The sequence below is a fragment of the Bombus affinis genome, chromosome 10 (assembly GCF_024516045.1).
Source record: "Bombus affinis isolate iyBomAffi1 chromosome 10, iyBomAffi1.2, whole genome shotgun sequence".
NCBI classification, from domain to species: Eukaryota; Metazoa; Arthropoda; class Insecta; order Hymenoptera; family Apidae; genus Bombus; species Bombus affinis.
This window is the reverse complement of record NC_066353.1, coordinates 13,734,594-13,760,292: the sequence shown is the minus strand read 5'-3', so window position 1 is coordinate 13,760,292 and position 25,699 is coordinate 13,734,594. Positions and strand designations below refer to the sequence as shown.

Below are 25,699 nucleotides of genomic sequence, written 5' to 3'. Positions count from 1 at the left end.
TCTCTCGCAATCATGCTCGCGAATCAGTTTCGAAACATTTACACGTACAGCGTTCGTTCTAAAAATGTGGTTTTATCGAGGAATCCAGCGCAATCTAAAATAATTCAATAGATTTCACCACAAGAAACTTTAATTTCCTCTTGGAAAATGTATTTCTTTCGAAGAAATTATTGTAACTTGCCATGAAAATCATACTATTGTACATGCGAACGACACCAAAGTGAATTACATAAACTAGATAATTTCGGTAAATCCCGAAGTTCTATAACAGTCGTAAGTTTATATCGCACAACATTCGTCATTGTTGAGCTTACATGATTCCCGTCTACTCGGAAATTCCATTAAGCCGTCCGCAATTAGCCGTGACAACAATAGACACTGATGGTATTAGGCTCGTGTCGCTAATAATTGAAATTGTATCTGGTTGACACCGTGTTTCGCGATCGGCCAGACTACGTTATTTCGTTACAGCGGCTTTTGCTTACTCAACAGAATTGGAAAACATACTACATGATCAAATGAACGCATAGAACGATGAAACAACACATATCGTGGAGTGGGTTAATGATATTTGTGTGCTCAGATATTCTACTACGGTATAACAAATTTTCGTTCCAAGTTATTTCAGTAGGAAAAACTTTCGATTGATATTGCATGCCTATGTGTTCTCAACCTCCAGTACTATTTTATTATATAACAAAATTACAAATTCTTACTCATAGATTCATATAAAATACTTAATGAAATAAGCAAAACAGCGAAACAGAAATACTTTAAAGAACCTGCTCTCATAACTCAGGATTGACATACATTTTTTAGGAAGTAGATTGGCAAATAATCACTCGCAACTTAAACTCTTAAATCCCTGGGGAAACAAGGAAAGAATGAAAGAAAAGACAAAAATTAGCACTGTGGTGTTCAGGTTAAACGAGAGCAAGTACGGAGCAGAAATTTCAAAGTTACGAGAAACTTGGTGCCTACGAGTTCGACCCCTTTAATAAGCTGCACCTCGTCCAGGCTCGCGTAGTTTTTCCGAAGAAATTTTAAACGGCAACGGAATGGCAGTTACCAGCGCCAGGAGGAAATGGCGCGGAAACGCCCTTCCATGAGAGTCGCAAAGGAAAGAAGCGAAAAGAAAGAACACGACAGCGCGGCATTTATTAAATTAAACGTCAGCTTCCCTGACAGGGCTTTTCCAGAGAGTCCTCTTTAGCGACCAACTTCCGTTCTATTTCTTCCTGTAGAAACGTGAAAGCTGACCGTGTCGGATCGCTGTTCCTACACAATTTCTAGTTGCCCTTCTCGTTTTCGTCGCTAGTTTATCTCTTTCAAACGTATTTAAATATTTCAACTACGCGAAGCGAAGAATACTCGGTGGTCTGTCTATTCAAAAAATGGTTCCAGTTTAAACTGGAAAACAATTAAATAGAAAATATAGAAACATTTTGTTATTGACTAAACAGTTCGTGTCCAGAATATTTATGCATTCAAAGGATTAAAGTTACGCATAACAACGTGGTATACGAGCACGTGATACGACAAACAATGACGAGGAAACGGTGTAGCTTTCGCGTAATATGAAAACTATTGGATACAAGTAATCGCGACAAAACATTGGAATAGGGGATTCACGGCGGAAATGATCCTAGAAAGGACTGTCGGGAGCTTCTTGCCCAGACGACGGCTGATACGGTCGGCTTTTTCTCGTCAGGAAAGTTTTCGAGTTTCTCAAAGCTCTGCGACGGATTGGGGACGGCGCGTAAGCGACCGGTCACGAGGACTGTAATGGAGCAGCAGGGGCTGTGCACAGGCACGAGAAGAATGAGGGAAAAGAAAAGAGGAAACGGGAAGGAAAGTAAGAGAACAGGGACGAGGAGTTAGCGGGATTTATCGGTCTCGGACTTATTAACTCCTACGGCGAAGTTAACATTAATCTTGACTCGAACTCGGTAACTCGCGAACAATCCCGATCGCCGCCGATTGCTGCGACCTTTTTCCCTATTGGCTCTTCCCTTTCTGTTTCCCCTTCTGTGTCGAAGAAGTCAGTGATCTTGGCGAGACCGATAGAAAGCTACTTGTCGGTGGTCCTGCGATTTTACCTTGAATTTATAGCGAACCGATATTTTTAACGCGATTGCGTAATGCTCAGAACCGTAGAAACGATTTATGATATACGTGGTTCTTCGTTTTTACTCAGGCGATGATAAGTTTCTCTAAAATGTTCAAAGATAATTAAAAAATGATTTCAATTAAAAGTCACTGATAAGCTACTGTATAATTCTCGATAATTTCTTTGAATCGTTGTAAAAAAGAAAGCATCGCGTCTCGAACATGATCCACGTGACAAATTCAGTTGTAAAAATATCGTTGCAAGTTCTAGTCGGCAAGATGTAAAAAGGTTCGTCGTCCTTTCTGTGGCATACTCGTTACACCTTCTACATATTTTGTGCACTAACTCTACTGTTTTATAAAACGATTCTATGAATATAATCCGGTATGAACCATCACGAATATTATACGTATATTCGCCGGCAAGTTGCCGAATCGTTTGCCAGTTCAACATCGTTTCCGCGCGAGAACTTTATACGACAATAAGAAACTTCTCAGCCGATGCGCTTCTGTATTCGGGGAAAACGAAAGAAGGACGATAGGGATCGTATTATCGAAGAAACGCGTAACTGCTCGCGAGAAACCGTATCGCGATCGTTTCTCGTCGGAGAATTCTCAAGTTCCTGACAGTCGTGTACAGTCCAAATATACTAGGGAACGATTCCCATAGAAGTGGAAAATCGTATTCCTACTTTCTTTAGATCCTGTATAGTACATATCCCGTTTCGTTGTTTCACAGCAGTGTGAATTAAAGAAATTTATTGCCATGGTGTTCTTTTTAAATTTACGAAGCTGAGAAATTGAATATCTACCTTATTCAACAATAATTTGTCGTACTCTTCGTAAATGCATTTTTAACATGGATCTTTCTTGATCCCAACTAGAGATCGATGACTAGACACGTCCTTATCCTAACAACCAGTCGACTCAATTACCATACTTAGGAAATATCCGCAAATTCTATTGGATGCCCGTGCTATAACAATTTCCGTAAACGTCAATTCTTTTCAACATCAAGAACAGATCTTCCATAACAGAAAGTTCAACGAAACCTCCACTCTCATCCTTGGCTACGCGTGGCTTGAATTTCACATTACTCTGAACAGTCTCGACTTTTCCAGGTTGCAAGTGAGAACACTTGATGGCCGTGCAATTACGAGCGGTTACGGAACGTTTATCGCTTGGAGAGTGAAATTTCACGATGGCACGCGTGCAGGCTTTCGTTTCTTCCTCGGCTATTCCGTAAAACGCGGTCTCGGCTCGGCAAGGCGCGAAACAGCGTCGCTCGCAATTTTCCTGGCAACCGAGGATCCAATTTCGTCCGTCGGCTGCTTCTCGCTCGACATTCCCGTCTCGTTGCCCTGGACGCGTCGCGTCGTCGAGGAGCCCGATGGCCTCCGAGCGAAACGCGTGCGTTACCAGCGGTATCAATGGCAGGATACAATTTTCTCGCTAGCTGACAGCCAAGTAAGAGGATTGACGGCCGCCCGAGAGCGGGAAATTCCAACCGATAGACCGGTTTTCGCGGATTTTCAGTAACACGTGTCACTCCCCTTGATTAATGACCATCCACTCTGCCTTTTATACCTTACCCTCTTGACACCGATTTTTAGAGAATTCGCGAACAGTCGTGTTATTAAGCTTCCAGGCACGCGTAGAAACAAAGAACCGGAGAAAGTTATGGCGGTTATTTGCTTGATTGAAAAATGTAGATGATGATGGAGTCTTCGAACGTTTGATGGATATGTAGCAACATATAAACTGGTTGGGACAAGAAACAAGGAAGGAGCGATAAATATTCTTCGAGATTTAGCGAAGTTGCTTCCGCTATACGTCGGGCATAGTTCACGCGCGTAGTGTCACATTTTCACATCAGAAACTTTGTAGTTCGACTACATCCTCTATCTGGAACTGCCATTCTCAGATATCTAGCATACCCTTAGAATTCTAGGACGTGCAAAGAATTTGAAGAATGTTTTCGTTCGAGAAGATCTTTAAATTTATCCGTCATATTTACGCTTGTTCGAAAGTTCCAACCTTGTATTTATTCCGTCCCATAACGTAGCAGGTAACTGGAATCCTTGCGTTTCTACTTTCAATAACGCAAATACGTTTATGAAGATATTTTAGCGCAGTATAAGAAGCAATGAATTACGTTTAATTCAGTACTACAACGACGTGTATCGTACCTTGGAAAGTTATTAAAATTCAAGCACGGTGTTTGTAGCGGTCGAATCTCTTTGTGAACAGGGATAGCGAACGTGTTAATACACGTTCTAATTTCCTACTCTCGATGTATAGTTTAGAAGGATTACCGGCATACCACGTGAAACCTTTCCCGCCATCGATATAACAAAGTTTAGCCTAGGTCTTGCAACAACGTAACACGCGTTCATCAAAAGCGGTGGCGAATTGATCGAAAAAACCGAGTCAAAGTTTCAGTTCAACGGCGATAATCCGAAAAGCAATTACAACGTCGTCGAACAAGCCTGATCCCGAGGGCCAATGTTAAAATCGGTTTATCCGGTCGTCTCGTAAACTGTTCGTCCTGGCATGACGATATAGCAAGTTTGACGAGACCTTCCGGCATTAAGGCCGCGTACACACTGAACGACATCGCGTGCTATGGGCAAAGTCCTTGTAATTTATGTGGAACAAACGCAGCGGAGTTTACTGGCGGGCTCGTAGCCCGCCGGATAAGGAGCAGATGAGATATCTCCGGCCTTAATATGATCGGCGACGCCCTTAATCCCAAAACCCTGAGCCCACCTCGAAGCCTTGCTGCAAGGTTGCCTGAGAATGAGGACGAAACGTTGGAATCGCGGGAAACGCTCATAAAGGCAGATGCGAACACGTGCCTTACATACTAAATCCTCATCCTGCGCCAAAGCTTCTCGACGCCGCATGCCGCACGACGTAGTGCTGCCGCATATATACCAGGTGTCTCTAATTTCATCGCGTCCAACGCTCTATCCTCGACTAAAGAGATTGACTCGGTCGAGATTGAACTTCCTTCGTCTTCCGCGACTTTGGAGAATTCCTGTGAGATGGGAAGATAAGAAAATTCGGGTGCGAAGTCCCGAATGATGATTTTCAAGGGCCCATTTCCGTGATCGATGCATACAAGTCACCCTTAATTTAGGTGCAGACGTAAAATAGAGCTTACGATTTAACTCATTGCCTCGTACGTTGCACGAGGTACAAGACTGATGATATTAACGAAGTCGGATTACACGACTGTTGCGCGCCAAATTAACGAAGAGCAGCTAAATGTTTAAATAGCACACGGTTGCTACAAAGCGAAGATAAACGTGAGTCGATGGAATTTGAAAGGCGGCCGCGATTGAGTTATATGACACGCCATTTCATATGGAATTAAAGCGAGAATTTTATAGTCATGCTTGACGATCATGGCACAGTATTTTTCAAATTAAGCGCTTATCATCCGTGTTATTAATAATTTGATTCGTGACATTTTATCCCTGTGTGTTTTCAAGAAAAAATCTACTTTTTCGCAAGAAATAGACATTTGTACCCGGAGTGTCTACGCGTTATAATAAAATAGAGCGACTCTGTCAACTTCGAGTTGAAAGATTCGTCGCAAAAGGGGTGATCAAATTTATGCCTTGTCATATAACAGTATCGCCTATCTGTGTCACGTATCAACTCGTAACACAAATCTTCCTCGGTTCAACGACGTATGATACATTTCGCTGCGATTCGTCAGTGTCTGAAAATCCTTGTAAACTACAACTAACTCCGGCGAACAAATCGAATCTTTATCAAACATCATCCAACCAAATTGCCCTTCCATCGTACTCGCGCCTATTCAATAAACATATTGATTCTCCGTAATGAAATATAACCGATTCCACCAACGATTCCAACACTATGGAGCTTGGTTTAAACAAACGACAAACCAGAAGCCCATCGACGCCACGTAAAAGACACCTGCGTCGACTGTCGGTTTGGCAATTATCACGGAATTCTATGAGAACCGACTCGATATCCGAATAGTTTGGTGGCGCGAAACGACGCGCCGCGACGTCGCCGGTTAAATCGAATTTCCGAAAATCCCGACCGAAAATACGACGTTCGACGAGAGCGGTTGACGATCACGGAGGGGTGGGTGAAGGTGAACGAGTTGCCTGGCGTTCGACGAATTCCTACGCCGTTGCTCGCAGTAAATGTATTGTCCCCCGGACAATGCAATGGCTGATTGCGAAGCGGTCGGACGAAAACTTGACCCGAAAATAAACCGAATCGCTCAAACGCCCTGTCGGTTGCTGCCAAATGCAGCCACTCGGAATAGTCGAGAACAGGAGGGGCGTCTGCTACCGACCCTCCTTTTCAACTTGCTATTTTTCCGGTCTTCTCGTCCAGGGATAGAGAGCCTTCTCTCTGTTCGTTGCATGCGGTCATCGTTCGTCGAAAGTACCAACGCGATACCGCTCGGAAATCGCAAGGGAAAACGTCCATGCCCGATGCCTCCTGGCCACTGTGTGAAAACTCTCTCTCTCTCTCTCTTTAGTTTCCTCTCCTCTTCTCGACGGCAGCATTTCGTTTGCTCGCCCTCTCGCTTTCATTGTTCCCAATCGACGTTTGCCGAATCGAACCGACGGCTCCGAAAACACCGGAGAAGAGATTTTAACGAATGACGCACGGCCAAACAGACACCTAACGTAGATATGTAAAAATAATAAAACGCAGAAGAGATAGTGCAATAAATTATAATATATCTACGATAATAATTTTTATGGAACTATGTGTGTATAAGATTGGATACTCAAACGTGATTGGTCGAGTCAGAGATTTAGAACGGGTAACTAACCGTAATGAGAGAACACGTATATGAACCTCGGAATGAAACATTTATTTATTTTTCCATTGTGAAACTCGGAACGTTCTGAATCAATTCTTGTATTCAACATTAAAATCTAATAAAGTATATTCTGTCAAAATATTTATAAGCAGTGTCAAATATTTGTACGTTCTACGTACACATACGTTATAGGAAATGAAAGAATTACTTGCACTCCTTAAATTTTAATCTATGACTAAATTATACTCGCACGCACAAATAAATATTCATACCACTTGTAGCATTCGTTGATTAATTTAATGAAAATGTAATTTAGATAATTGATAATCACAATCCTGTGTTACATGCTTTGAATTATATTCACGAGTAACCAAGGAAGTTATTAATTATTGACTACACTAATTGAACGATATTAAATTATATATTGTTATCAGCATCGTTATACATGCGCTTTTAAACCGTAATTGAATTCCGAATCAAAACATAGAACAAACGTCATTGGTGAACAACGAGCTGGTTCAAAATGAGTCAGTTTATATTCCTCTAGAGAGCACAGCATGATGCCGGTTCCCGGGCGTGTTGCTATCTCGTAAACGAGCAAGGAAAGATGTCCAATGATTCTCCTGACATGTGTTTTCTCTCACCATCTTAGACGCTTACTACGTACGTGCCTTACAGTCAAATAAATTTTGATCGTAACTAGATAATATCTACTTCTTCTAAACGTATGACCATCAAAGAACGAGTTACACTTTCTTTAGAATGGAAAAATTATCTTTCTTAAATATAATATAAATTTATTTTGTTTGCAATATTTTTCAAACAATTTGTATCGTATCTATCGTTCTGGTCTAAATAATTTCTATCATTGCCACAATATTGCCAATCTAACGCGAAATCATCAAATTTCAAATGCTTTCAGGTAAGTACTCAGAGCGAGTAGCGAATAAAAGCGTGGTTACATAGGTAGTAACTAAGGAGGAAAATTTTCCAAAGAATCTGACAAAGTGCTCAAAAATCGTTTCCAAGTCCGACAACCGCGTCGAAAGGAAAATTTAATACATTTCACTCGGTGCGGTATCCCGTACATCGTGCGTCCGAACATTCACTGTGGAGCAAAATGGATTCCCAAGGTGTACGTCACTCTTGTCCACCTCTATTCTTTAAACCCTCTTCTTCCATTTACCGTTCACATTGTAATTCCGACCGAATAGTTTCGCTAGTGGCAAGTCCGTACGTGCCGAGCATGTCAAATTCGATATATAAAACTGGCTGGGAGACAGCAACCGTTCCGGCTTAACGTATCGTCAGCACGTGTCGTCGACGTCGCTGTTGCCGTCGTCGTCGCTGTCGTGGTCGTCGTCGCCGTCCATTATTATGGCGGTCACATGGACGACCGTAAATAATTGGTATCGGATGCTCATTAACTAAATGGCCCTTTGGTATCGGTTGGACGCGAAATGAAGAAACGAAATAACGGGGAACGAAAGAAAAAGAACATCCGCTATCGAAGCAGACCTACTATTAGCACGCGTTCCAACAACGAGAAGAGTCTTTGTAGCCATCGCTGAGAAAACTTTGCTAATTTCGTATCCTTCTTTAACAAAGCTTCTCTGTTGGCTAGTGGCATTCGTTTTCCCTGGAACGTGACCTATAACTTTAAATGACTCTCATCGTTTCTAAAATAAATGTACAGGCACAAAGAAAGCAACTGGTTTGAGTAAATATCACGGTGAAGAAGGAATCTGAACGAGAATCCCGATTCCTTCAAGATACCGCTGTCTTTATCGTACCAACAATTTTCTCGTTACGTTCTCGGTCGTAAATATAAGAAATTCCTAACTACTAAGACTCTTCGCGTTTCGGAATCGTATCAAGCGATTCCGAATATGTTCATAATGCAAACTATGTATCCATTTGAAAATCCTTGTAAAATATAAGCCCGATAGAATAGAAACTAGCGAAGAGATATAAGTAAAATCACTCACAGTTTAGATACAGTAGAATTCCAGCGACGAACACGAAGATAACAACAAGAAGGACCAAAAGGAGTAACAGTATGGTAGGCCTGCACCAAGGATTCCCGACAACTTCCGTTTGCCTGCCATCCTTGCCACGTTTCTGGTCAATGACGCTCGACTCTCCGCTAACATTCACTACTACGCCCTTGTACGGATACTGTGGCGTCTTTTTCTCAGCCAAGAATCCATGATCGTCCTCAGGATCCGAGTAAACGCCGTATGCCTCGAAATTGTTCTTCCTGTATCCGTTCATCTTTTCCGCGTTTGTCTCCTCTTGATCCTGAGTCTTTCTAGCGTATGCAGCAGACGAAGAGGAGCCCAATTCACCGATCTTCAACGTTTGATCGTACGATTTATCTTGATATCTCGAGGACGAAGAACCATCGTACTTGGTCCTCTCGTAACTCTTCGAGCTGGTCAACTCATACTTCGAGTCGTATGGCTTGCCACCGGTTTCGTAAGCCTGTTCTTCGTACTCGTATGATCTAGGTTCGTACGATTTACCCGTTTCGTATCGCGGCAGTGTCCCGTACATCTTACTGACAGAGTGATATTTACTTTCGTATTTTCTGCCGGAAAGGTCTTGCTGCGCGGCGCAAGACAACTCGTAAGCAGAATCGTGCGTCTTCACCCCGGATTCATAGCCCTTCGACGGAGTTGGCTCGTACACTTTGCCCGAATGATGATGGTGATGGTGATCTTTCTTCGGCTCGAGCTTCAACGTTTCTTCCGCGTACCTAGACGCGTACTCGTAATCTGTTAAATCTCTCGAGTATCGCCTACCACCTGCGTCCTGAAGTTCAGTAGGATAAGTCCTGCTGAGCTTCTGGGCATCGCTCCTCTCGTACGGCGCGTCCAAGTCTGACTCCTGATACGTTCTTTGATCCCCCCGACGATCGTACCTCAGGTTATCCTCTGGATAAATTCTGTTATCGTATCGGTCAATATCCTCCCTGTCGTATGGCTTTCGTTCGTAGCTTCTGTAGCCTCTACTCGACTGATCGTGGTAGCCCTGTTCATACGGGGGCAACCCCGATGCCGACTGGCCATCCTGATACGGCTTAGAGTCTTGGTACTCGAGGTACCGGGAGGATCTACGCTCGCTACCATAGTCCATCGAGCCTTCGACCACGTTTGGCAATTTGCTGCTTAAATTCTCACCGGTTCCGGTGGACAACGCCTGGCAGGTCTCCGCATGCTCGACTAAATTAGGCAGCCTCGATAACGAGCTACCTGGTGTGTTCTCCGTCAGGTCGAGCTTCAAACCGTTGCTGCTCGTCCTGCGCATTTTCAGAAATTCGCATGTTCGATCTCGAGCGACGAACGACCGCGACGACCGCTCGTGTTGCTCGATCGACTACGATTCGCGCGCGACTCGTTCTAAATCCCTTTTCGTTACATCGACGGAGAAGTCATTTCGGACGCGATTAACGCGCTTTCGTTGCTGGGCGAAGCGTAGGTGTTAGTAGGGGTGAGTTACAGAGAATCTGAAAAGAAGAGAAAAGAGAGGGGTTAGTGAATTAGTTGGAGTATTAGTAGGATCGATAGATTTGGCGCTTTTGGTATATTTGTTAGATTAGTGCGAATGTCCTGTCGTTTGTTAGTACGATGAACGAGAAACAAAATATTGTCAAAGATTTTACCACGGATGGAATGAATCTTTGCAACCACTTGATAATATATTCCAATGTTAAATTACAGATAAAAGTTAATCGTAGGTTTCGTTCGTGTTAAGTTCATAAATATATGATAATATCAATTGCTTAAAGTGTACTGGGAACACCGCTGCATTCTAACAACTAATTAACTTCTAAACTATAGATCACACCGCGGATATGCGAATATAAACAAAAGCTATAAATCTTTCCTACGTACGTCGGGATAATCGCCGTAAGAATCTTAGAATCCATAATCGTATCTACCACACTCGCAACGCGAATAAATATTTTTAATTGCGGCAGTGCATTCTAGAACTGCGGGTGCAAGTCGGATCAGCGGTTCGCCAAGCTCTTAGAGCGTGCTTATCCGTAGTCCGTTATCGATATGTGTATCTCAATACAGCGTGTTCGGGGCCGCAATATTCTGTAAGCGCTGCTCCAGACCACGATTACAGCCGTATGCTCGCTACCCCACGAATGCTCGATATAACAATGACAACGATAATACTCGATCGTGCGTGACCGAAATGCAACGTTCGTTGTTGCAGACGATAATACCAGCCTGGTATTCACACGCACCGTCTAAATCCCAAGGAAATTCAGATCCTATGTGTCAAATCGAATCAACGTTTCGTCTCTTCTAACTGTTTCTCTCTGTCTAACGCGAGTGATTATTTTATGCGTTTCAACTTGAAATAGCGCTACGTACGAATATTCGTATTTCCAGTGGACTTGATATTTATTTATGCCACTCAGTTTTAGAAATTTTCTCGAATGAAATATCACAGAATTGGATCAAAGTGGCTTCGAAAAGTTTTGAAATCAAACTTTAAAATGAAATGTACGAACGTAACGTTGGCTCTTAATGGATTAATCTTGTCATACAGTACTTTATCGGAAACTTTTTATTACAGATGACGGTATATACTACTGGCGATTGAAAGCAAATAAAAAAGTAATAAGACGACTGCAGCTACGACAAATCTACTTTAGATGATTTATATCAACGATACACCTTCACGTAACAATTTCTAAATCAAACACACGGTTTGCTGATCGAAATTTACGAAAGAAAAGGCAGTTATCAAGCGGGGGTGTGGGAGGAAGCAACGGGCGAGGCTCGATCGATAATTAATTAAGCATGATTGCGGAGGAACGACAAAATGTCACGTCTCATCGAAAGTTTCCGCGGCAGCCCTGGCAAGAATATCGTTTCGACGTAGTTGCGGCAACTTCTCAAGTAACGTACAATGAGAGCTCTGCAAACAGTGTCTCGTGAGGATGGCGTTTATCTTTCATTCGTACGTATCTTACGCGGAAGCCTCGCTCTCATTAATGTGTAATGGCGTAATCCCCTCCTGTCATAGAGACGCGACTCGTGGACCACCGATAAAACGAAACTTTGTTCCTTGACGTAATTGAAAATCTTTGATCGAGCCACGATTCGCCGGGATTCCAATCTGAATTATTTGATCGTCTCGCGCTCTAACGTGACCAACCGAGAGACGAATTCTTCGCGAAAACTATCACGTGCTTCGCCTCAAAATTAAAATCATTTCTGAACTTCCAAATTGAATTTTTTAATCTGAAAATTGGATGGTCGTCTTCGTTAATCGAAAAATTTTAGCTTGATATTGAAGTTTCGAGGAGTAGGAATTTATAATGTATAACGTGTTTATGAATTCACGTTATAAATTCGAAGTAAATCGAACGTAACGATATTTAATTTTTCATTTTCATAATCAATAGCCAATTAATTAATAGCCAAAAACAAATAACCTTCTACCGATATTTTTAATATAATGCGATAAAAAGTCGTTATCCTGCTAAAAGCTCGTTCATACGTATCGAAATAAGCGCAACGTTCTAATATTCGTAAGTAGTATCAGTCCATACGTGGTCAAACAAAATAAAACGCCAACGTGCCAATTATTCCGAGTTCGTGAAGTCAAACAAAACCAGTCGCTGATCGATTCACGTTATAATGCCGGTCGCATCTTCGCCGTAAAGCGATCTTCGTCAACTAAACTGCAGTAATAAGTGCGACAAGGGCTCAAAGGAGATCGCCGTTCCGCATGTAAATACGATTAGTTCCGCAGCGTAACTTCATTTACGTATATTAAAAGCGCAGATAGCCCACTTTATGCAAACGACGACAGGATGGGGGTGGTGAGAGGAGAGCCAAGTCCCGAGGAGAGAACCTGGATAGGTGGAGAAGGGGACTCGGAACGAAAACGACAATGAAAAAAAAAAAAAAAAGAAAATGTTTTGCCAGGAACAATAAAAAATCAGGGAACCGACGGACCAAGGAGGAACAGTCATCAGCGCAATGCCGTTTTCTGAATCCTGATTGTCAATCGCTAAATACTCCATCCAACAGCGCCAGAGTCTTTAGCGACTTTTCGCGCGACTGACGACGTTTGTTCGCAAAAAAGATACCCGTAATTACGAGCTGTCTCGTTATGAAAATATAACCGCGATTAAAAATGGAATGTTCCGCTTCTCAGACCACGTTGCTTGTTCAGTACGTAATCGTACGACTAGAACGACGTCGATTTTTGCGTTCTTCTAATTTATTTTTGGTTTTTGATAGTGGAATATTTAGATGGCAATTGTGTAATAAGCGAGAGTTGGTTGTTTGGAAGTATCGAGAGGAAAGCTGCTGATATATCACTTACGCCAGAGCTGTCCACGGGCAGAGCTCCTTACGCGGCTTTGTCCTCTTCTACCCGCGGCCACTAGAAGCAGACAGATCAACGTATTTTCAGGCCAAGTTATGTTCGTTGATACACATGTTCTGGTAATAGAATTTATATAGACAGCTTCTTACATCATAGAGCTTAGCTTGGACAGCACTGACATATGCCATATACGCCACTACGTATTAACAATTTCAAAATATTGGAGCGAAAAGGAAGGAAGAGAAAAGCAGATCATACGACGCAGGGTGTTCAAGACGTTAGACATACCAAACTAATATAATTATAGAATTTTTCGTTCGCCATGCTGGGGTCCCTTATACAACTACGGTTGGTCGATGATTATTGTCACGGAGGAACGTCGACCAGCTGCAACTATTCCACGACCGTACGTTCGGATTAGCGATGTCTCGCGGTGGACGTTTCGCTGTTGAATACCGCCGCGCCAAAACTATTTTCACTAATGAAGCGCCGTTAAAACTTTCCCGATATGCCCTCCTGCGAGGCTGGAAGTCTGGTGATTCCTTCCCAAACCAGTATATACCATTTGTCTGCTGTTCGATCGCCGGATATTCCAAAACTGCACGCCGAATACTCCGGCTAATAATTGCGCTCATGTTACGACCACTCGATGTCGTCGGGATTATGTACCACTTTACCGAATCTTCGCTCAGTCGTACGATAGCTTCTGAAACCGATATTGCGTGCATCTCACTCCATTTTCCGTTTTCTCGTTTCCTCTTTCGCGAGCTGCTTATATGCTTAGGGTTGTAGACGAGAGGCCGCTCGATTCGATAAACTGGCTTAAAAGGTATTTATAGAAGTTTCTGTTTAAAACGATAACGAATTGGCGAAGTAGACGTGTTAACCCGTTGATAGCGCAATAAAATAGGAAACCATATCTTCAATTCATGGGCATTACCATAACAACATTTAACAATGTCTGTGTGACGAAAATATTGAATAACGCAAACAGTATGTAAAGCTACAAACTTTCAACCATTTCATACAACGGGACAACTGTGGACTGTTACATATCGACTAATCCGGACATACATGCATATTCATCTTAAAAAATTAACAAGTAACAAATATTCAAAACCATGTCCCACTGCTTTTTCCAAAAGTGTTACCATCGCGAATTTGCATACAAAACACCATCGACCCGATCTTCTCCTCTCGTCGGTATTTTTATCCAATCCGAATACATTTACTTATCCCAGGCACCGCAGTTTTCCCACTAACATTACCAACATCGGTCGCCTTTCAATTTCGGATGTGCCGAACCGTTCGCTCAACGACGAACGGGAACGACTTCAATAATTTCGGATAGTCGATTGCAAGAGCGTCATTTTCGATGGAAATTTCATAGTCAGCCGGCGGAACTTCCGGTTTGAAAGCGCCGGCTTCTTCCTGACGCTCGCTGCCGTTCGCGCAAGCATTTTTCATGCATTTATTTGACAATTTGGCACGGTCCGATCGACTCGACCTCCAGCTCGACCTCCAACTCGACCCAAATCGGCTCCCCTTTCGGCGCAAAAACCGTTGAATTATTTATATTTTTTCCGGTAGGTCGCAGTTGCACCGCGAGATGCAAATGCATCTACTTTTTTGTTGTCTCTTTGAATGCTTAATGCTGTGCCGGGCCGTGGTTGACGTATCGCGATCGGTCAATGAGCGAAAAGATTCAAATGTATGATCGTGAACGAGTCGAAGGAATTCAAAGCACCGTTATCTCGCTTAATTATTGGTTCCTGCTGATTAAAAAGATAGTAAAGAACTCAATTTATCGTCGCGAGGTATTCTATCAGTGAAAATTCTGATAATCTACAGCTATATAGTAATTAGAACTCTTTATCGCTTTAATCTTTGTGAATATCGATGCAAATAGGAAATAATATCGCACATACTAATTCTTGGTCGCAGTTATTCGAGTTTAGCGAGTGTGAGTTAGTTCCTTTCAGAACGGCGTACCGACGCCCTAACAGCAGCGCAACTATAGCTTCGTCAGAGGTCTGATGACACACAGATACCAAACTACTGATACTGATACTAATGCATCACTCTGTCGTCAGGAGCTGATGAAGCTGCAACGTTGATGAAACATCGTCGGAATACTGTTCGAAAAGGGCCACAGAGTTTTCACGGGAACGGCTGCGAAAGACAAGATCAACTTGCACGCCGGTGATAGCCTCAAAAATCTAAATTTCGAGTAAAATACGCGAATGACGGGCTGGGAAAACGTTCCGATGTTCGATAAAACATTCGGTGAACTTTTATGAAAACGCATCGGCAGCATTTTTGGGACAATAACGAATAGAGTTTGCCAGTCAGATGTATTGATAAAAAAAGAAAGACAAAAAATTGGGGAACACAGCACTCGTAAAAAAGTATACAGAATATAGAGAAATAAAAATGAAGGAAGGTACGAGTTATCGATACGTGCCTCGAAAAATAACTCGTCGACCGTAGTAAGCACGTTAATTGCCCGAATGATCAACGATAACCGGTTCAAGAAGAGTACGTTTCATTATCGAATCTGTCTGGTTGTCGGCAATGCGTCGATTGCAAACGATACCTCTTTATTCCTCGGTTGTCTATTCGTTTGAACACTAGCGTTTATGAAACTGCTATCCCCAGAACGGCTGGTTGTATAACACGTAATTAAACTGATGAACGGGACAACGATTAAACGTGGTCGAGGCTGATCGATCTGGATAGTCGTGCATGCGAGCTCGCACTGCAGGCAAAAGTTAATCGAAATTGGCAGACGTTGGCCGAAATTGATGAACACGGTGTATCAGATGTATCGGAATAGTGGCAAAGCAAAGGAGTAGAAATGTCAATAAAAATGTTTAAACGCGACCAAGCAATTAGAAAGTCGTACGAATCCGTCAACAATAAATCGATTTACAATTTTCAGCGGACTATTAACGTTTGAGACACCAGATAATAAATAAACCGCGATTAGTTTTATAATTAGCCACGTATTTATCGTTACATTCGTCCTTTTGTTACAATTCTGCAGGGTCTTAGCATTCTTTTCATCGTAGATAATAACATAAGGTAGCATTAGCGGATAATCAACGCGAAGAGCGATCAAATAACACCGTTCGTGAAGAAAAACAAAAGACAAAAAGGGTCGGAGTGCAGGTTCATCGCGTCTTTGTTCGTAATTGAGACAGCAAACGAGGAGAAACAGGTGGAGCCAGAGGAAAGGGTGCAGGAGAGCGAACGGAAGGGAAGGTGAAGTGCAGGTGAAATCGATTTTAGCCGACTGGTGCACCGACCTATCGCGCCAGTCTCGAAAGTTACGTATTAGGTGCTTCAACCGTAATAGGTGCAATCAAACGTTAGGATTACGAGTGGTGCACTGGATGGAGAAGAGAAGAGAGGGGAGGAAGGGGTGAAGTGGTTGAAGGGAGGAACGGGTTGGTCCAAAGTTTCAGTTTCAAGAGCATAAGCGAGTGTGCGACTGTACAAAAGATCGTGCACCTGTAACAAAACTAACATCGAATCGTATGCGCGAAATTCGTACAGCGAATCGAATGTAGAAAATTAAAAGTAACGCGTGTCATCGACGCTAATACGTGTCTAATCCTTTTTACCATTTTTCTTTTTTTGTAGTTGATGTTTCGTTCGTTTTATTTGTAATTTAAAAACTCGTAGATTGACCATAAATTGCATCGCTTATTCGATTTCTATTCCGGCTATTCAATTATATCAGCGAACTTCTACCTTTATGTTTAGCTACGTTTATTTAATATTATTTATGTTTGTATCTATATTTTAAATTATCGATATTTCCCAGTATCACCCCTTGTCAAATGTCGCAAGGGAAAATAAAATATTTCACGTTTCTATTCCCTCGTACAGTCTTCGCCATGATTATACGATAACCATAAAAATACCTCCGCTCCGATCCCGGTGCAATTATTTCAACTTCGAACGCAGTAACAACTGCACCGACGTATATTCGTTCCACGTGAATTTTTGACCATTCCGCCAGTGCACCAGGCTTTGCTCTCAAGATTCCTGGATAAGAAAGTCTCCATTTGAACTGCAGTACGTGTGCCGGATGCGTGCAAGTGCATGAGAAAAGGAACGAGAGGGCGAAACAGAAAATGAGAAGAGGGAAGGAGGAAAAAGACAGAGTGCAAAGGTGCGAGCACATTGCGACAGGTAAAAGTCGGTTGTGTACGTGTCTGTTAGTCGGTCCCCGCTATGGTACTTCTGTGTCCGGCAAAAGTCCGCAGTACGCCCATGGGGCACTTTCGTACCCCTAGAACGTCTCGACCGGAAGAGTTTCGCGTGGTCCGCCCATTGCTTTTCCCTTGCATTCCTCGTTCTACCATCGTCGTACTGCCTTCTTTGCCGTTTCCATCTTCCTGTTCCAGGTTCTCCGGTTCACCGGTTAAATAAATACTTAAACGCGAACGAGGACGACACTCTCTCGTTGCTCGTCTCGCTCGAGATCGTGTTATTACCCTCACGCCTTTTGTCTGCTCTGTCCTCCGTGTGCACGCGTTATAAGCCAACGATATGGAGAGAAGGAACTGCGCCAGAATAAATTTTCTTGGAATTCTATGAGACTTTGACGGTTCCGCCTACGTGCTGTATGCGCGAGATTCTTGATAGCGTAATTTATGCAACAGCGATCGTTAGAGCGTTTCCAGCGATCGTTCGGTACCGTTTTGGAACGGCTGGCTTGGTATAGGGATGCATGCACGATAGTGTCGATCCTAGCTAATTATTTTCTAGCGTGCTTGCGGTTTGTTTATATTAAAGTCGATTAGTGGGTTCTTAGGTCGGTTCTTTGATAGAACTCGTCGATAATTCCGAATAATATAGCGGTGTGAAAAAATCTCAGATCGTATTACGTCCTTTTCTGATGACTTTTGAGCATGTCTCTTGAATGTTTCAAACAAATACGTGTAGAGTGATTAGACTGCAGCTAGAATGTATGTATAAGAAACTTTAGAGAGAAAATGCGTAAAATTTGTGTAGTCAGATATATTGATCCACAACCTAACACTTTGTACTTTTAAAAATGTTAAACGTATTATATATAACTGGAATATTGTACTTTTCCGAGTGCAATAACGATATATCGAAGAACAACTTGGCAGTTTCCCAATTTGATAATATCATTTGAAACACAGATCGTGTTTTTCTTGATCATCTTGATATTTTCGTTCATTCGCTAAAATATCAACGTTGTTGACATTAAAACGATAGTGGTTTCGACGACTCCTTCGCTGTCGTTCATCCCTCCACAGTCGTTTCGCTAGACCAGTTGCCAGGATCGGCTAATAAAAATCGAGCGTCAATAGCGCAGAACAAACGTAATTACGCTCGACTTTCGAAAGCGATTACGAGATTTTCTGGTTGCCCGGGTTCACGTGCTCCACGTCGAAAAAGATCGTACCGCCAGGCGTTTTCTAATCGACCACGATTTCGAGCGGCACTCGTTTTACGGATAACAACTTGGCCAGACTACTTGCCGGCAATAGTCAACTTAACTGGATTACCTACCCATGTGTGCAGCAATTTGTCGCGTTCTACGTGACTAAAACTTTCCGGTTCGTTCTGTGACATTTTCCAACTTGTTTATAATTCATTTTTGTAGAACATCGGTTCTCGAATAAAGAACATGTAAATTCTAAAATCGAACGACCTCTCGTCTGCGCGTGACACGCAGCTATTCGAATATTTCTCCATTTTTATTGTTCTTTAAATGCGTTCTTTCCGCTCGGTACCATACATGCTGTGGCTATCATAAAGGTAAAAGTGCCTATCTATCGAGTCACGGCTTTAAAATGCGAATCCATCGATCGACGAGCTTTCCGAACAGCGGAAGTTGGTTAGGTATGAAAAAAAAGAACAAATAGAAAAAAAAGAAACAAAGAAATAGACGAAAGAAATGGATTGAGCCGACAGGCGAGTAGGAATATAAAAAGAGATTCTAAAAACGTTGGTTAGGTCTTGTGGAAACGATTCGAGAGAAAACCAAAAAGGAGCGAAAAAAGAAAGAAACACAGGGAGAGTAGGAGGAGGAAACAGGCACCGTGAATTACGGCCGTAAAAAAAAAAAGGAGAAATGACCTTCTTCGATCCATCCCTGCATAATTAATTACTTTCTCTGGGATGCAATTACGCCGCGTTTCCAGCTGAACCGCTGAAATGATTTTCGTAGCGTGGAAAAACGTCTCCACAATAACACATTCTCCCCCTGACCTGTCATGATCTCTGGTAAAAAAAGTCTGAGAAAAAAGGACGAAGAAAGGAGAGCGTTTTCCAGTCTCGGTCAACAAACCTGTGTAAATAAAATCTACATTACGCGCTCATCAAATTAGAGATTTACCACTAGCTGACTCTCTAATACATACGACGCGCTCTTTGAGTTTGGATGAAACTCGAGTTCGTAAAAGTAGAATTTAGTAAGAGAAGCGTTCTTTACTTCGGTGTGTGAATATTGAAATCGGCATTTGCCACAGGAGGATCTTTCATACTGTAGACCATTTCGAATCTTTCGTATGATACAACACGACGATAATAGACGTTCAAAAAGTGATCAATACGAACAACTTTGTGCGAAAAAAATTTTCGAAATAATACGCGAATCAAAAAGTGTAATAAGATGACAATAGAATATGGTAAATCTATACAGCTATGATGCAAGAGACTGGTATAAAATATGCAAGCACGATGCAAGAGACTAGTATAAAATATATGTTATATGAAATATGTATAAAACGAAGCAAAGCAGAGCGTAAGTAGAATTAGTCCGTCTATGGCCAGACACGTTTCACAATCTATATATCAAGCAGTTTCTCAGAAGCCGTAAAAGTTTCCCAACAGTCGGAAGAACTTTCTTTTCCATGTAAGATAAAATGCTTTCTCGGGCAACCATGTTTCATATAAATTATGGCTGATCTAATTAATACATTAGACACGACCTTCTTCTAACAAAGTTATCATAACCTGTACAAGATTATTCCAGTTCCCACCAAAGAAAGACTTGCAACAATTTGAATACTTCTAATTACTTATTACGAAGGAAAGTATACTCTTCCGATAGAAGCTTACAAACTCGTTCAAATTCTTTTCGTTGATCAGAAACGAGCTTTATTAGTCTCCGTATTAATTGCCTGATATTGGTGTTTACCTAAGTGAAACCATTTTATTAGTAACCGCACGGTTTAATAATCTTACTGGTCTAATAAAGCGGTATAACTTTATCGTTAATCTTCGTGAATTATTTATAGTAGTTGATCGATATCGTCTTTTAGAGAATAAAATGGCAGCATTGTAAAGAAGAAGGGACAAGTACGAACAAGAGTAATCGGCATCGATCATTTTCACGTAATTTCATCAATCGAAATTTGTTCATCGATACTCAAACGCAGAGAAGTCTGGGTCAGCGAAAGGATTGATATCGAATGAACGTGCAACTCTGATAAGCTTCGTCTCGCCCTGCGGTCGAGCGATGCCCTCGATCACGTACACGCTGCACCACCGGTTACGAACTTTATTAATTTTCTTTCTGCCGAACGATTCATTATTCGGTTAGTTCTATTTATTCTTACCTCAGTTCGAGAAGCGTGACTGATTACAATGCGACTCGATGATCTAAGATTCATCCGCAGTTGAAACTCCATCGGATACAGTAAATAGAAATTAACAATTGTTTGAAACATGATCGTAAGACTGTAAAAAGTTAAAGTCAAGGCGCGATATTCGTATACAGCGAATTCATAAATTCGAAGTTTCAAGAAAATCAGATCTATTAACGTATTAAGTGGTAAACCTATAGTAGAGAAAATTGAAGAAAAAACTTCAGCAGAATCCCGAAAACGCGATTAACGGGTCATCGCACGTATTACAACGCGAGGATAAAAAAAGTAAGCTGCTTATCTCGAATATAGAGGGCAGGAATATTGGCCGGGCGGCGGGAAACTTTGGGGAGAACCCTAATTCTCTATATATTAATCGAAGTTGAGCATTATTAGCTCCATGGACCACTGCTACCTCTGATAAGACCATAATCTCCGATCCTTCATCTAACCACGAACGAAGTTCGCACTAGACAGCTCGTATTTCCTTTGAAATCCACGAAAAACGTCGTAATTCGACACTTAATTTTCTCTCAGCGTACTTTTCTAGTAGATCGTTAACAATATTATAATTTGAAGCCTTATTTAATATTCTCTTATAAGAAATTTTAATCTTCCTCCGCGGCCAGTCACATGACGGATTTTAATGGATTGAGAAAGCGATTACGGTTGTCGTTGAGATCGGATTGGCGTTTCTTACCCTATATATCTAACAGATTCGTTAAATCGTTCGTAAAATCCAGTTCGTTCCTTCGCGCGAAACGTTTCGTTCAGATTTCTTACCCGTACAACTGTAATTCACAATTTTAACACTCGTTAGAGCGTAATTAAAAGAAGGAATGATAAACGTCCGCTGGAGCACGACCGCTGGTGCAACTTTCGCGCTACAAGCACAATTTTTACCCATACCCGCGACCAGGTCTGAAAATTCACGGAATTTTCTCATAGGGTATTTCAATTCGCACATATTCGCACATAGCGTGCCTCTCTCCATTTTACTCTCATCTTTGTCCCTTTTCTATACGTTTCTTTCTACCTATGTGCGCATATGATACCACTGGTAGATTCAGCGAATAAAAAAAAATTTTATTGGTACGGGCACGGCTGGTCGACAGTCGTTCATCGCCGGTATAAAAATTTCCTTCAGGCATTAAAACTATAAAATCACAGACGGTCGGTACCGCGATGAATTGCAACTACGATCTGTACTATCATAAAGCGTCATGAACACATCTTGAATTATCGTGACGATAATTTTGTTTTTCTGCTGAGTCCTTAAATTTTTCAGTCCTTGCTTCTTTACTCGGCAAAATGTCGAAGCGAAGCATAATTAGAGATATCTGTACTTAATTAGTTTTTATACCGATCGATTTAATGTCAATAATAAATTATAAACATATAAGTTATACATAGAATATTTGTTCGCTTTATATCCATCTGACAATACAAATTTCTCATTTCCTGAATCGTCTACAATTGATGGTAGCATGTTTCTCGTTATTATACCCTTCGAGCTCGATCGAAGACGTATTGTTTGATAAATCAAATGTTTCAATGCAGTAAATTGAATACCTCGTTATTCATTTTCCATCGCATCTAATTGGCGTTATATTTTCTGTCAGATAAATCTCATAGGTAGGAAACTACAGAGAAGAAAATGGAACCATTCACAGATTATTTAGTATGGGAAAAAACTAACAAAATAATAAAATTCAATTATTAGATTATAATTATCCAAGCAGTACAACGTTCGAATTCGTTAAACACAATTACTCACATGTGTACTACGCTAATAAGGCAAAATCTACAGCAATAATATCTCCAGATATTTTCGATTTTCACGTGGCTGCATAAGTAATAGATCGGCACATTAGCCCGCACAAATGTAATATCAATCCTTTACTCTCAATAATCTTATGTACCAAGGGAGCAATACGATCCCGCTTAAGTTTTCTCGTAAACTCACGACTCTTCCAAGATATAACACATTTCCTGTTGTACCCGCATTGTACGACTTCCGCGCATGTATTCCATGCAAGCGATTGACCGTGTTTCAGTAGTGAACACGTGCGAAATTACGGCTCGTGGTGCCACATAGAGCCACCTCGTCGTTAAGTCCGTGGGTTGTCGCCGTATCGCGCCGGTTGAACGCGGCCCGGATGATGTGACGCGAGCCAGTTGCGTAATTAGCAATAAAGATCGAATCATAGCGCGTGCGAACGTGTTACGTTATTGGAATGTATTAAAGAGCTTGGTCGTGGGTCAGGTTTAAGTACAGCCACGCTCGTATTGACGAGAAAATGGACGCTATTCGGAGAATAATTCCCCAGAGACGGGGTTGTTCGTCCCGGGACGATGAAATAACCGTGCAAGATGGCTGCGGCCGCCATCATGGGAACGATTACTCTGGAGATGTCTTTGTACCGTGGCTGAAATCGGAATCGCCGTGATCTCGATTATTCCACGCTTTTGCCATCCGGCTTCCGGCGTTTTGCGCGTTGTCCACCACCGCCGAGTATGCTGATTTCCGCGTGAAACAAAGAGCTACGGTGAGAAAAGGGGGAAAGGACCGGCTGAAAGGAAGACACTGAAGAGACGCGGATGAAAAGAAGACGAAGAAACGTAACGGAGAGAACGAAGCAAAGCAACGATCCCCGAAGACGCTGAAAAAGAGAGGGTTGAAAAAAAGGCAAAGGGTAGCTTTGCATCGGGAGGTCGAAAGGGCGAAAGACGACACCAGACGCGCGTAAAAGGGTCGGTGAAGATTATTTCCTAGAATGGCACAGGCAAGTTCGTGCATCCTGAAATGGAACCCCCGGGCTGTGTTACTCTTCCTTCTGATTCTCAACCGAAACCTCTCTCTTCTTCTGCCTTTCTCTTTTCCCTGCGCTATCCATACTCTCTTTCTCTATGTCTCTTTGTTCTACCCACACGGTTTTCCTTTCCTTCCTTCGTGTCGTTGGTACCTCGTGCACACCGGTGTTCCGTGTTTTTCACGTAGCAAGTGAATGACCAGACGTGGGAAAAGTCAAGGGGTCGCTCTTTGACGATCACTTCGCAGCAGACAAAGGGTGGGCAACGAATGAAAGGATCCGTACGAACGAGGCAAGAGTAGCTGCGCTCGTATTTCGTTTCCAACGACGCGGAAAGTTTCGAGTCCCTCTTGAGGAAGCTCTCGACGTTCCTTCTTAATTATCAATACGCCAGATTCCTAGACATTCCCTGTATCCACGATTGATTCAATTTCTTACATATACCGTACATATAGTTCTCGTGGGTTCCACGCGTTTAATCGTTTTCGAATTTTTATTTTCTATGTCACATGGTAACAAATAATTTATTTCAATTTCCTGTCTCTTCCATAAACAATTTTAGGAACATCAACGGCAAATATTTTTCGAACGCTATTGTTTGCGCTCTTTATGTTCCACAGATGCAAGATATAACCTTCTAAGTCGGTCAAAGTCTAGCGCAGAGTAATCTATGATCAAGAATGTGATCGATTGCGTACAATTTTGATGGAAAGACGATAGTTATTAACAAAGTGCGGAAGAACTTCCAGCCCGTCGTAGATAATCTTCCATCATGTTAAAGTGACATAAGAAAGAAGTCGGAGAACGTTAGCTTAAAATTACGTAACCGTCCAACATCAACTTCACTTCGATCGATGAAGAAAACGATCATCTTCTAATTAAATCTAATTGAAATTAAATTGCACGCTACCTCTTTCACGTTGCTTTGCTGCTCTTAGAAAAATTTCATTTCTACGACTTAATTTCTACTTTACGTTATATTGTGGAATTACCACGCTTCTAAAGTAAAAGATTCGTGAATTATCGTTAAGAAAACGACCAAGCATATAAAACAAGTGATTAAGATAAATTTCTTAACCCTGGAAATAAGTGAAAGGAAAGTTTAACGCGACGTTTCGTTGCATGCGGAACAGAAAAGTTCGTGGCGTCTGAATTCTAATGGACTGTTTAAAATATCCCCGACGAAGATCCCCGATTATGGGCAGAAGGGAGCCGTTGAAAAATCTGGTTCCGTAGCTTTGAGCCCGCTAACGGGAAGCTGCGTCAGCGACCTTGAAAAACTCCGCAATCTCTTAACTTCTTAACTTTTACGAGCGTTTTGTCGGTTCTGTTTGTATTGCGGTAGAAGTTCGTTTGCGCCGCATTGTTACGCTCCCACTTCTAAACCGAGTCTGGAGCGGGTAAACCGTAAAAAGGGATATCCGTGATGGATTGAATACTAACATAAGGTTGAGTGAGAAAAACAAGGCGAAAGATAATCGATATGGTTACTGTATCCAAGAATATGATTCTATCGAAAATCTATATCCTCAACGTGTTTTTAATATTTTATAAGAATAATTAATAAGTTATATTAAAGTACGATATAAACGATCATTGTTACGAAGAAAATATAAAAAGCAATTAGCGACCTCGCGTCCAGTGTATCCTTCAATTTACGAAAGTTCAACTTTTGAAAAGCTGTTGAAACTAAGTTTTTTCATAACGCAAAGAGGAGAACTTTCGAGACGTGGGTGCGCGTCTCTTTCGTTAGGCACGGTATCTGAACGAGCGAGAACTAGAACAAGGAAAATTTGATGAAAGATGTTTTACGAGTCTAAACTGGCCTTATGAAAGTCGAAATTCTACTCCGCGAGTTAACTCGACTCGACCTCAAAGATTATACGATACAAAGAGTATATCGGAAGATTTCTCCGGAAAACATCGTAAAGAATGAATTCGAAAATATCTGGAATAACGTG

At 41.8% G+C, this 25,699-nt stretch overlaps 1 protein-coding gene across 10 annotated transcripts in view; it reads right to left on the bottom strand.

Annotated features, from left to right (window-relative positions):
* The window catches only part of LOC126920894 (agrin-like), a 383,155-nt gene that overhangs the window by 251,410 nt on the left and 106,046 nt on the right, over positions 1–25,699 (bottom strand). For 5 of the 10 annotated variants that reach the window (XM_050731789.1, XM_050731793.1, XM_050731792.1 and 2 more), the window contains exon 2: positions 8,920–10,439. The exons of 2 other annotated variants lie outside the window; for them this stretch is intronic. In XM_050731789.1, the coding sequence (XP_050587746.1) occupies positions 8,920–10,240 (1,321 nt within the window). In that variant the 5' untranslated portion in view covers positions 10,241–10,439. Of the gene's footprint in view, positions 1–8,919; positions 10,440–13,288; positions 13,349–25,699 lie in introns of all 10 variants that reach the window. 3 more of the 10 variants (XM_050731794.1, XM_050731795.1, XM_050731788.1) reach the window with 2 other exon arrangements.